The 14,171-nt window shown below is 44.6% G+C and overlaps 1 protein-coding gene across 1 annotated transcript in view; it reads right to left on the bottom strand.

Moving 5' to 3' along the window:
- Positions 1–443: 443 nt before the first annotated feature.
- EMP2 (epithelial membrane protein 2) overlaps positions 444–14,171 on the bottom strand; it is a 62,894-nt gene continuing 49,166 nt past the window's right edge. The window contains exons 2-5 of the mRNA XM_075565340.1: positions 6,069–6,184; positions 5,150–5,249; positions 3,359–3,505; positions 444–2,598 (exon numbers count right to left, since the gene is read on the bottom strand). Coding sequence (XP_075421455.1) covers positions 2,426–2,598; positions 3,359–3,505; positions 5,150–5,249; positions 6,069–6,146 — 498 coding nt within the window. The 5' untranslated portion in view covers positions 6,147–6,184 and the 3' untranslated portion in view covers positions 444–2,425. The remainder of the gene's footprint in view (positions 2,599–3,358; positions 3,506–5,149; positions 5,250–6,068; positions 6,185–14,171) is intronic.

Genomic DNA, 14,171 nt, shown 5'->3' on the forward strand with positions numbered 1-14,171 from the left:
CTCAGACGTGCTATTAGAGAGGGTTGGGGTTCCCTACGATGCATCTGATCTCAGACAAGCTTTTAGAGAGGGTTGGGGGTTCCTCAATTTCACTTGGGGTTCCTTAGCCTGTCAGCTAATTAATCTCTCGGCATAACTAACTGGGCATCCGTCCGTTCAGTGAGCTTGGTGAAGCTGCATGGCCTTGGCATCCCTATTCATTTGTACTATTATGAAGGGACTAGAAGAAGTAAAAGGGATTAACTGTAAGAATAATTCCCCTTTTCTGGGAGGTACTTATCTAGAGCTTTCTATCAATGTACTGCAGGCGCAGATGGTGAAATAATGTCGCTGTTCCAGAGTGTGTTGTACACACATGCTTTCTATAGCTGTAAAATCTTATGCATCATTATTATTATTTGTAAAGAAACTCTTCAAGAAAATATGTAACAATGCTCAGTAGGTCTTGATTTCAGTATAGAGGTTTACTTAACTGTATTTTAATTCTGTAGTTACAAACATAGAACAATACCATTTTTTTTTTGTTTAATCCAACCATGGGGCAAAATTAAAAGTCAAACTTAAGGTTAAAAAAAAGGGAGCAAACTGTTTACTTTTTAAAGCAATTGTTTCTTTTGTAACAGTAGCATGACCATTTTTCTTATCTACTGTATATGCCAACACTACATGCAAAACAAAGTTCTATTGACAACTTGCATACAGTATATACATGTACAGCTTGGAATTGGTGTTGTGTGTAATTGTGTAACCCCTCACCATGAAGCAGCAATTCACATTAGGGGACTCTTCTGGTCATTAATATGTTGTGGTATGAAGCACTAAAGTATTGCTGACATGTCAAAGCAGCAATTCTGCATTCCTTTTTTAGTTTTGTTTCCAGTTATAGGATTGAAGAAGGGGTTCTCTGGAGCTGCTGTTAATTCCAGCTCAGAGGACCCCCTGCTTCCTGAGATACCTCTGTAGGTATCCTGAGATGCACGCCTCATTTGGGTAGTGCTGGTAGCAGCTCTGGGGCTGTCAAAATGGCAAATTAAATATCCTGCATAACAAAAGGGCAATAAGAAGCTGTGATGTCATCCCTTGCAGCTTCCTATTGGCACGCGTGACCAGGACCTGCAGAGCTGCTACCAGCACCCCCTACAGGAGGGATCTATCTCGGGAAGCAGGGGGTCCCCAGAGCTGATATTAATGGGGTTCAGCCCCAGAGACTCCTGCTTCATTTAAAAATATATATATTCTGCTTTAAGCTTCTCTTGTATGGAGAACATAGATATCATCACTGGTTTGTGCTAGTTACCACAGCCAAACTATACTTCCTGACATTAATAGGCACTCCTCCTCACAATGAATGTCTTCCCAATAGGTTGCCACTGTAATAAAGTGTATCGGAGATAGCAGCTATTCACAATCAACATGGCAGAGTTGGCAAGAATGTTTTCTAGGGCCACTGTACGGAAATGGAATATGTATTATAAAAAATGTACTCTGCATCTCCGTACATGGTGGCCAATACATTTTGGTTGGCAAAATGAGTAAAATGTACATCCTGCATATGAAAGAGGCAAGTCAAGCTGGTTTTAAAATGTTGTGTGTGTGTTATATATATATATATATATATATATATATATATATATATATATATATATATATATATATATATATATATATATATATATACACACACACACGCACACACGATTGAAGCAGGGGGTCTCCGGAGTTGAACCCCATTCATTTCAGCTCCGGGGAACCCCTGCTTCCGGGGACACTTCCCTCAGTAGTGGGTGCCGGTGGGCACTCCAGGATTCACATTATGGCCGCTTTTCAAAGCTCCCGGACCCTGCGGGGCAATAGGAAACCGTTGCGTCATCCGGTGCAGCTTCCTACTGGCCCATGTGACCGGGGGCTTTAAAGTGCAGAAAGCTGCAGAGATACCCGCACCCCCCTTTGGAAGCAGGGAGTCCCCGGAGCTGAAATAAATGTGGTTCAGCTCCAGAAACCCCCTGATTTAATCCTGTATTTAAAAAAATGAAAAGGGGGAAAAAAAGAAGCTTGAATTGCTCCTTCAACAGTTGCTTTACCCATCGGATTTGTCATTCTCTCGCAAATCCGTCTAACTAGCTTGTTTAATCCAATTCTAAAAACAAAAATATATTTATATCAAATATAAAATAAAAGTTCAAGTTGTAAAACATCATACATGTATTGCAATATTCTTCGTCTTTCCCATCAGCCCTATTAGGGTAAATGTTCCAGGATACTTGTATAATGTATCAGTCTGTAGCTCTGATACGAAGGACACAGTACATTTTTGTTTTAAGAAACAAATACCTTTACTACAAAACCACATAAAATGATTATATACAAAATGATTATCTAAATTTGGTTTCTGTAGTGATGGAAATTAACTAGCTGCTGCTACTGTTTATTTGCGCTTTCTAAGTACTAGGTACATGATGCTGTTGATGAGAGTGAAAGCAAAGGCGATCCAGGCTAGGATGAAAGAATATCCGTACGTGCCATTCTTGATAGCTAGAGCCTTGTGGAAGTCGTCGTTCATGGAAGTATAGATCGAGGCAGCAATCATGACACAAAGACCTAGGAAAAATCACATTGCAGACCATGGTTAATTCTAGTGCAAAAACTCAGTGCAATACATTTTAATTTTGTATAACTTGGATCAATAACCTTTTAGGTACAGGCATACCCCGCATTAACGTACGCAATGGGACTGGAGCATGTATGCAAAGCGAAAATGTACTTAAAGTGAAGCACTCCCTTTTTCCCACTTATCGATGCATGTACTGTACTGCAATCGTTATATACGCACATAACTGATGTAAATAACGCATGTGTAACAGGCTCTATAGTCTCCCCGCTTGCGTACAGTTTCGGTACAGGTAGGGAGCCGGTATTGCTGTTCAGGATGTGCTGACAGGCGCATGCGTGGGCTGCCGTTTGCCTATTGGGCGATATGTCCTTGCGAGTATACTTAAACCGGTGTATGCCTGTAAACTACGGTGTATTATGGATTTCTCGATGTGTCTAAATAACTGGCACACATTTAGTTACTCTCCGTACTACAATGCAGCATCAAAGCAATTAATATTGTTCCCTGGTCTGGGGAGGCATGCCTTGAAATGAATACATAGACTGAAAAATATCCGTTCCATTAAGCCCAACCTGTTAATAAACGGCTATCTGAGCTCTATCGATCAACATAGTTGAACTTTTTCATTGAGGCAAAGCATTCGGGCAACTCGCGTGGAAGGTGAGAAGTGATTAAGGAAGCACAGAGTGTTCACACCCACAATCCTAATATCTGCAGTTTTAACGTGCTAAGAAAATAATGACTCACATGATAACATCTGGATAATCGCAGTGAGCACAAATCGCTCCCCTTGCTTAAGACGGAACAACTGAAGGACAAAGCTGAAAAGACCAATACAGCAAAGGATAGTAGCCAGGATCATCGTAGCTTGAATAGCCTGCATGGCCTGGAACGCTGTGGAAACGGTGACAATTAATACTTTTCACAATAGCCATAGGAACTCTGTTCAAATTATAACTCACAGTTCTTTAAAGCTTTGTTTGCCAATTCTTATTGGCAGAGGGCAAGCAACTATGGATCTGTATTGCAAAAACTATTTGAAATATATGCTATTATTAAAGCAGCAGTTCAAGCTGCATTTAAACAAACAAAAAAAATCCCTTTAATATGTGCATCCACACAATGATAAGTAATTAGCCAAGTTACCGATCGATGAAGATTCGGCTCGGGTTCACTAAATGGCTGTCAGTACAGCAAAAGAGGACAAAAGATGCAAAGTTCTGTGGCTAGGATCATGTGACCAGGTAGTCACTAGATACAATTTGTGCACTGCTAGAGAGAGGGCAAAGCTCAAAAAGGGGTGTGCCAGGGCCGGTTTCTGAAGAGGAAGGGGATGTGACTTTGTAAATGGTTGCTATAGAAACAAAAAAATGCTTATTACATTATAATACATTACAAAATGTAATTCAGAGTTGTTTAAAAAAAATGCTACAAGTATTTTCTCATAGTACAGAACTAATTTATTAAAAAAAAACATGTAGGATATTGCTTGGTCTGCAGCTTTAATGTTTGCAAAATGAAAGAAAATATATATATTTTGATGACCATCGAAAATTACTCTGAGCAGACTATTTAGGACGCAATTTTTTCGAGACATGTTCCGCTATCTTTATTATTGAATTTCATATTTTCAAAGCCGTGGAACTCTGGGATGGGAACTATTTAACATATCCCAGAGCCAGGAAGCGCTTTACATTCATACTCTAACCCCTATCCTCTGCATTTCTCAGAGATTATGTATTCTGTATTTTTTTGTGACGTTTGCAGTTACAAACAAATGTTTCGTAACCTACATAAAAAAAAACATATAGCATTTCCAATCACTTGGTGATAACGGCTAAACTTCACTAAATACACGGTGAGAATCTTCAAATTCGAAGTCCCCAAAAACATACAAATGTGCATTATTTAATGGGTACATTTAACTCCTTGAATAAGATAGTGGATCTTAGTGGTCTAAAAGTACTACAGTATTTGCAACATGTGTGACCGCCTACAGAGCTAGGCACGAGCAAACTATTTGCACACATTTGCAATGTAGCAGCCCCATGTTTGTTAGCAGTGTTATTCCATATGATAACTCCCAGTGCCGTAAGATGCCGTTGAATAGCCCTCAGTACTGTAAATATGGCCTGTAATGTCCTACGTGGAATAACTGTAAGGCTGCGCTCAGACAGGGCGTTACGCCCGCGCACTTGCGTTCGTGCTTCCGCCATGTGCTCCTGCAGCCCAGCGATTTCTGCTCAAACTGCAGGAGTTGGGTCGCGGCATTTGGGGGCGTGGCAGGGGGCGTAACGTACACGTCACAGAGCTGGTTCGCCTTGATTGGCTCGCGTCACGCGACTGTAGCCCAAAATGTCAATTTGGGTTGTGATGGCAAAATGTCGCAGCGACAACGCTGCACTTTGCCGCCGGTGGAGTTTTCAGTTTGAAAACGCTCACTGAACAACTCAAATTTGCGACGGACGTGCGCGCGCATGTCGCAATGCGCCCTGTCTGAGCGAGGCCTAAACAATACTGTTGTTTGTTACTACTTACATCCATAATTGCTGTCAATTTCCGTACACAGCACATTTGTTGTGGCATTTTGACAAATTTTCCAGATGTCACCAAAAAATTCATCTCCTGTCCACCAGACCTGAACATTAGAAGAACAACATATTATTATCATTGTTTATTTGTAAAGCACCAACCTATTCCACAGAGCGGTACAATGGGGGAACAGAGATTTGATAATTACATAAACAGTTACATGCAAATGAAGGACAAACATGCAAAAACAGTAAACAAGTAAAACAAAAGGAATATTGTGTCATTGTTACGTGCGTCGTGTAGTAAATACTCTTACTAAAATTAGGAATATAGTAAACAACAATACCCCTTGTGGTGCATTTTCTTGTGTCAGACAGGTTCGCAACCCTGTCTTTCCTCATTATCTCTTAGCATGCAATGCTTCCTCTGCAGCCAGGGATCCTGGGTAATGACATGCAAATGAGCACTCGGTGTGAGCCACTCTTTACTTCTCATCCATTTTAACATGGACCCCTATAAGCTTCAGCCTGCCGCATTACACAGCTTTTTTCAACACAGCCTGTGTCACCAAATAGTAGAGGATGATTCTGATTCCACCACTTACTCACTCACTCAGGTTTCCTGCGGCACTGAGCACTGTAATGTTTTTTTTAGGATGTCGTTCCCCCCTCCCAGAAGTTTCCTTTGCCAGCTTACTGCACCATCATTACAAACCACAATAAAAGTTGTGCTGTCAAAGCTCGACAATCTCATCGGCACAGCAGCGCTTTCTGGGAAAACCCAATATTATCAACTCCAACCACAACGTGTCATTATTTCGGGAGCCTCGGCGGAGTTAATCTACTGACAAACCACAGGGAAAGGAGGGAGGAGGAGATAGAGGAGCAGCGGTCTGGTGCACGATACACATGGATCTGTGACTCACATTGTCAATTGTGGAGATGAACAGCAACACTATGGAGCTTATGTGAAAGATGATAATGAAAGCCAGGACGACCAGCATCTTTACTGCTCACACTGTTAGAACGGATCAAGACGAAACTGAAAAACAGAATAAAAGACAAAAAACATTAGCACCTTCTCAAATGAAAGAAGTTTCCACGTAATGACAATTGTTTACATAAAAAGATGCTAGTTTCCAAGAAATAAGTATGAACTGAATTATCTGCCCCGCATGCTTCTTTTCTTTAAGTCACTATAAAACCAGATTTGATCTTCCGGTTTTTATTTTATGTTTTGCTTATATGTGCCCAAATCCTATTTATTTCCCGCATTTGCCACTAGAACCTCAGCCGTGCGGCTGTTCCATGCACCCACTACCCCCACAATTAAAACGTATTTCCACACTTCCTGCCACCTTCCAGCTTCATGGGTGCATTTGAACATATCCCCTTTCTCCCTCCTTTCTTCTAGATCCAAGTTGCTAGCTTGTTTTAACTTCGGGTTTTTTTTCCATTAATGTTTTTCTGATGCATTTATTTTGTTTGCCCCTTTTTTTGTTTTTTTTGGGACCGTCTTTATTATGTTTACATTTTCAATTCACAGTTGCAAGCAGATATATTTAGCAAATCCTCACACCACGCCTTGGATCAATTGACTTGATTTATTCATGACTGCTCCACTGAAGCTCTGCACTGAAGGCCACTCTATCAGGAACAGAATGTCAATAGCCTTGCTTCTTCTATAAAACGACCTTGAATCTGAATGCGGGCACCGCCCACTGTATCACAGTACTGGTCTTTATTAAACTGGTTCTGGAACATATGCCTGTTTTTATTTTTTATATGCCAAAATTCCCTTCAATAACTTTCTGCTGACAAATCAATTGTTAATTGTGACGCCCATAATAGTTTCAGAGATTGACCAAAGAACGGGGGCATCTATCTGTGCACATAATTACAGGGAAACGCTTCAAGTTGCTTGACTAAGCTGCTCTCAGCTGCAAATTGGAATTAGAATGCCCTGCTGGCTCAAACCACTGGTATCACACTTTGTTGGCACCATTGTACAATTGTGATATTTTTAAGCAGTTATCAAACAATGGTTGTAGTTTATCACTCAACCTCGGTGCTTTCCTGATAAAGGGTTAAACCGTAAACATTTAATCTTTGAGTGCCCCAGCACGTAGTCCCCACGTCATGTGGACTCCAGGGGCCCCATGAAGTAGTGACTACGCCATGCCCAGGGAGGGGTGTTTTTCCTTGTCAGCTTGCGTCTTGCAGACCCCAACCTGCCCTGTGAGGAAACGGCAGAGGACTCCTCCTCCATCGCCTGAAAAATGGCTGCCGCGGTCACATGACCACACTGTGCCGAAGGTGCCGTGGCACTGGTGTACTTTGAACCCCTCCAGCACTCAAAGGGTTAGAGTAGCCCCCCCCCCCCCCACGCCCTTGGAGTTAGCAGCATTAACTTCCTGGTCTGTAAAGGGGATTTAAAGGTCCATCCAAAAAGGAAGCTTCATATTGGCCCAACATTTTGCAGCCATTTTGTTTCCCCTGGAGGGAGGTGTAAATCTGATAACTTAACCAGTAAGCATCTCGGGAACCATGGGGTCCTCTGAACTGGAAATAGTGGCGTTTCGATCCGGGGGACGCCGCGATTCCCATTCTTAAAAAAATGGAGGGAAAGGAGTGGGAGGGACTGCGCTTTCAAGATTTTCATTTGTCTGTGATAATCAAACTCTACAAACGAAGCCATTCTGCAGGAATCCAATATAACAAAGTGCAATAACAGGTAGATAAGTATATGCATGTGAGGGAGTGAGAAATTAACCAATTATTTCTTGGTCGGCCGTACATTTGCTTTGCATCTATAATATACATTAGCAATGTCCCAGAAACCCTTGCTGTTAAGTGCTTAACTCCTTTGCATTTGCCGTTCCCTACTGGTAGCAAAGGAGTTTTAGGACAGTGCCCATTCAAACATACATTCAAGATACGTTTCCCTTCTTAAATACAGTTTGTCTAACCCAATCAGTGTGCTGAAGCAGGGATATCCTGAAAAGCAGACCTGCTTGTGGCCCTTGAGGACTAGAGTTGCCCATCCCTGGTATTCTAACCTGATATATAAATATATTATATTACAATGATAATGATAACAATGCTCCATTTGTCCTTTAACAGATCTGGTATTTATTCATTTAAATAACACATTTATATCACTGAATACACACCCTGATTCCTGACAGACTGTTAATATTCTGTATAATATAATATATGTTTTAGTCGAGACAATCTTCCTAAGTGGATTAATTAGGAAACGGGGTGTCATTTGGTGAAGAGGGTAATAGGAAGACAGTCACATCCCATGAGTTAAAGGGGTGTCCCAATCGATGGAAAAATGTAAACATCGTATCAATGTAATAATGTCTTCTTATGAGATGCCTTCTTATCTGTTCGACTAACGATGTGATCATAATTATTTTACACAAGAAAACAGGAACAACTGGCAATTCATTATTTGCCTATATCAGTCATTTTCAACCAGGGTTCCGTTAGCGCCCCTCTGGGGTTCTGCAGCCGTCGGGCCTGACCGCCGTCAGAACCCCTGAAAGGTGCTCGTGGAACCCTGGTGGAAAATGACTAATATCGACAAATAATGTATGGGAGTGGCGGCACCCCGGCAGCTCCCGAGCTCAGCAGCTGCCCGGTCATTGCGATCCTTCCTCTCCCTGCTCCTGTGGGCGCCGGAAATCACGTTCAACCGGCTGACAGGAGGAGGGAGCTTGGGATCGGTGCAGCACAGGTAAGAGAGGTGTGTGTGCGCACGCTCTCTCTGCTGTTCTCACTGTAGGGATTTTTCGTGCCCACGCCAGCAGCTCCTCCAGAAAAAAAAAGTGTGCGCTCGCAAGGGTGACGGTGGGGGGAAGCGGTGGAGAGACGAGAGATGGGGAGTGGGGGGGGAGAGGGCTGGGGTTCCAAGGATTTCACAATCTAACTCTAGGGTTCCTTAGCCGAAAAAAAGATTGAAGATTGGCCTATATAGAAACAAACAACTTCATCACAAAAGAGATTAGATACCAAACGTAAAAAGCTGGTAATGACCTACATCTGACCCCAAGATGTAGCCACTATGCCAGGGTTCTTCAACCGGTTCTCCAAAGGGGCCAGATGAGAAAACATTCAGGACTAGAAGGGCCACACACCTTTTCCAATTACATTTTGAAAACATATAAAGACTTAAAGTATATAGTACTTCAATATTTTTGCAAGCATGTGTAACATCTGCACCATATATAGTTACATTACCTTAACTTACAATTTAATTTTACTGTACAAGAGTTGCACTTTGCTCCTGCTAATTTCATAGTACAGTAGTTGCTAGGGCAGCTGAAAGTTAGAGGGCCACGTCAAGGCTATACGTGGGCCTCCAGTTGATGATCCCTACACTACCCCGCAGGGTTCTTGCCCACTAGGGTCCCCATGACGTAGTTTCCACGGCATGGCCTTCTACTGCTCATTTTCCATGGTAGATCGGGTTCTGTGCTCCTCGCAGGGACATAGCAGACTCCTCTTCTGTTTCCAGATTCAGTTACGCCGCGATCACATGATCGCTCTTACGTGTGGTCACATGATCGCTGTGTGCCAGGGGGTGGAGGCCCCTCCGGCACCCAATGAGTTAAACTTATCACTGACCCCGTAGCAGTGTAAGAGTTAAGGCTTATAAATAGTCATCAGAATTACTCTTCGAGGTAGTGGCCAAAGACAAATGTTTTATCACAGCGCACGCACATACTCTTCCTGTTTCACAACGATTACATTACTAATTACATATCATTACAGATCACATTACTAATTATACAAGACCCACCCATCAAACAATTTTCAGATTTTAAAAATACGTTTATTAATATTGTGTGCCAAGATATTCTGCAATGCAGGACACAATGCGCTGAGTGGCAACAAGACACACAAGTATCCCTAATGCAATAAAAAGATACCAGTACTATGGGAAGCGCAGTAGCATAAAATAGGAGTCATAAATTCAATGTACGTCTCCAACAAATACAAGTTTATTTTTATTTAATTGACCCTGCCAGGTATGTACAATTTATATACAGTACATATAGGGAGAGAGGAATATAAAGTGACAAGAGGTTGGGTTCGATATAGATTCACGCCGTCCTACAATGTGAATAGCTGACTCAATCATAGGAAACAAAAGATGGGGCAACATCTTCGCGGTAGCAGCTACCTGCCTAACCTTATGGTGACTGGAATGATCCCAACCACAAGGCTAATCAAGTGCTTTGGGCTGCCATCTGCATCTACGGAAGGGAGGTATCCTTGGCTTGTAGCCCAAGTACTCTGTGCAGGATATATTTGCCAGGTGCTGTGCTGTGCTGACAACACACTTGCTTTAGTGCTGTGAGACAACACACAGATGCTGTTTACATGAGAGCTAATTCTACCACGTCTCTCTACTTCAGGCCTGCACAACTCGTAAAGCGAGAAGGGCCGAACTGCTCCAAGGAAAAAAAATTTGGGCCGCACGGGTAAAAGCATCATCATCATCATCATCATCCAGCACCTCTCATCATCATCATCCTCGTATATCTCCCCCAACACCCCTCATCATCATCCTCCTATCTCCCCCAGAACCCCTCACTATCAACCTTTGCGATACTCCCCATCTATCTCTCATAAACCCATCTCTCCCCCTCACCCACACACATAATACTCCCTCTCCACATCAAACACACAATAACCCCCTGCACACCACACGCATCCCACCCCCCTGCACCTCACTTCCTTCTCCCCCCCCTGCACCTCACATCACTCTCCCCCCCTGCACCTCACATCACCCCCCCCTGCACCTCACATCACCCCCCCTGCACCTCACATCACCCCCCCTGCACCTCACATCACCCCCCTGCACATCACATCACCCCCCCTGCACCTCCAATCACCCCCCTGCACCTCCAATCACCCCCCCCGCACCTCCAATCACCCCCCCGCACCTCCAATCACCCCCCCTGCACCTCCAATCACCCCCCTTCACCTCCAATGACCCTCCCCTTCACCTCCAATGACCCTCCCTTGCACCTCCAATGACCCTCCCCTGCACCTCCAATCACCCCCCCTTCACCTCCAATGACCCTCCCCTTCACCTCCAATGACCCTCCCCTTCACCTCCAATGACCCCCCCTTCACCTCCAATGACCCTCCCCTTCACCTCCAATGACCCTCCCCTTCACCTCCAATGACCCTCCCCTTCACCTCCAATGACCCTCCCCTTCACCTCCAATGACCCTCCCCTTCACCTCCAATGACCCCCCCTTCACCTCCAATGACCCCCCACACACCTCCATTGACCCCCCTGCACCTCCAATGACCCCCTGCAGCTCCAATGACCTCCAATGACCCCTCCTGCACATCACCCCCCTTCACCTCACCCCCCTGCACCTCACCTCACCCCCCTGCACATATCCACGTTGGGAGCAGGGGGGGGAGCGGCCACAGAAGAGCTCAGCTGGCTGTGACTTCCCCCTCCTTCCCACATTGCAAGCGGGGGGGTGAGGGGGGAGCCGCCATTTTTTTTTAAATTTATTTATTAAACTGGTGCCCGGCCGGACTCATCGCGGGCCGCACAGAGAGGCCAGGGGCCGCACAGAGAGGCAGCACAGAGAGGCAAGGCGGGCCGCACAGAGAGGCCAGGGGGCCGTAGGTTGTGCAGGCCTGATCTACTTGCACTCGCTCTTTTAGTCAAATGTAATTGTGTACAGGTTTAGTGAGGTGTGTACTCTTGTTACTGTTACATATGTGCAGTATAAATACTACAGGCATACCCCGCATTAACGTACAGAATGGGACCGGAGCATGTATGTAAAGCAAAATGTACTTAAAGTGAAGCACTACCTTTTTCCCACTTATCGATGCATGTACTGTACTGCAATCATCATATACGCGCATAACTGGTGTAAATAACACATGTGTAGCAGTCTCTATAGTCTCCCCGCTTGCGCACAGCTTCGGTACAGGTAGGGAGCCGGTATTGCTGTTCAGGACGTGCTGACAGGCGCATGCGCGAGCTGCCGTTTTCCTATTGGGCGATATGTACTTACTCGAGAGTGTACTTAAAGTGAGTGTCCTTAAACTGGGGTATGCCTGTATACTGTTTAACTGTAGTAGGTTAGCAATCAGTGAGATTATCCTACTATGTGTAGGGTTTAATTTACAGGTTCTGCAGAAGTTAGATGATATGGAATGAATGTGCAGTTCTCACCCATGCCACTGACTACAATGGGACACATGCTAAGAAATCATCATATACCATATGAACTTGGCAATGAGTTGATTGGGAAAACAGTGTGCATGAAATCTATCGCTGCACCAGGTTCTGAACAGGTGCTGTTAAAAACAAGAGATCCAGAAGCTAACAATTTCATGGTGCTGTAGGAGGGGTGTGTGTTGTGTCACGTGACACTCCTCGGCGACGCCGCGCACTAGCAGCAGAGAGGAGAGCACGTGGACACAGCCCTATGAAGTGAGGAGAGAGCTGACAGCTGCAAAGAGGAGAGAGATCGAGATGCCGGTAAGTCCTCGTGCGGAAAAATGTAGGTTTTCACATCGGGCGCCACACTCACACCGCGTTATAAGCGGATTTGTGTTGTAGTGGATCACGCTATAACGGGGTTGAGCTCTATATATATATATCATAAAGAAAAAACAAAGAGTATATGTAAATGTGGTGGGTTTTGGGGTTAGAACTTGCTGGAGTTGTGCGTTTGTTAAAGTGAAGATGTATTTTATGTCACCAACCCAATCTAAGGTTCATACTTACAATGCTCTTCTTAAGCAGCAATCACCCTCCCCTGTTGCAGCTAAAATGGACTTTTAATTTCTCTCTAAACACCACAAATATGGCCATGGGGTAACCAATAGAGAAGCCACAATGGCACCTCTCGATGACATTATCACTTTCTGTTGGCCACTGGAACCAGTTTGACGACCAGTGAAAATCCTTTCCAACTTGGAAACCGTGGTGTCACTGAAGGCCCTGGGAACCGCATATTAGCTCAAGTATCTTTAGGCAGGAGCCTCTGGATAAACTTACAAACTCTAAAGCCAGACATGTATCTGTCATCATAACTCTGTGGCCAGGACATACCTGAAAACGAGAGGTAGCTCTCACTGTATTACTTCCTGGTAAAACATTTTTATAAATCAATTAAAAAAACAATAACCACATGCTGACATTAGGGGGCAGCAGAGCTCTACGCATGAGAAATTCCTCCATGTCCACACCATCAAAATCTCTGTATTCATTTCACAAAACATTATTAAATCAGCAACACAGTCCATGCAAACAGTATGCTGATGTAGCCAGGTACCCTCCGGTCTCCCTGCGCTCCCGTTTCCCCCACCCTCTCCTTACCCTCAGATGTGTGGCAGAGTGACGGAGTAGCTGGCGGTTCCCTCCGCAGGGTGCCATCGTGTTTGGTGTGTGCGCGCGGGAGTTGCGCATGCGCGGAAGGTGGCGAGGAGCTACCGAGTGCCTGGGAGGTTGCGCAATAGCAGGGCAACTCCGCAGCAGCCATGTCAGGAATGGAGGTGCAGAGCGGCAGCCATTAGAGGGAAAGCACGAGGCTCCCTATGTAAAAGGCTGCATACAGGACTACAAGCCCCATGATGCTCAGGGGCAGTGACACCACCTGACACCAGGGAGCCAGTAGGGCTGCAAGATTCTGCTGGAGGAGCAGAAAAGACTACTGCATGCTGGAACAGGAAGCAGGCAGTAAAGACCCGGAGCCTGAAGCTGCAGGTAGATCCAAGGAGCAGTGCTCCAGGGATTAGGCCAGAAGTAAATCCCCAGGGCCCAGTTAGTTCCCTGAGTCACTGTAGAGAAGTAACTGTATTGTGTAGGGAACTGCCTTAAGACAGGGACTCCTTCACTGTACTCCTAGTGAGAAAGATCTTGCAGGACAGTGCCTGACTGTCAGTACAGCGTGTAGCTGGAAGAGACTCTGATTTCATAACAGACTGTTTGCAAAGGGATAACCCGGCTGGAGATCCCTCTCCTGTGGAGT

The sequence above is a fragment of the Ascaphus truei genome, chromosome 11 (assembly GCF_040206685.1).
Source record: "Ascaphus truei isolate aAscTru1 chromosome 11, aAscTru1.hap1, whole genome shotgun sequence".
In the NCBI taxonomy this organism is placed as follows: Eukaryota; Metazoa; Chordata; class Amphibia; order Anura; family Ascaphidae; genus Ascaphus; species Ascaphus truei.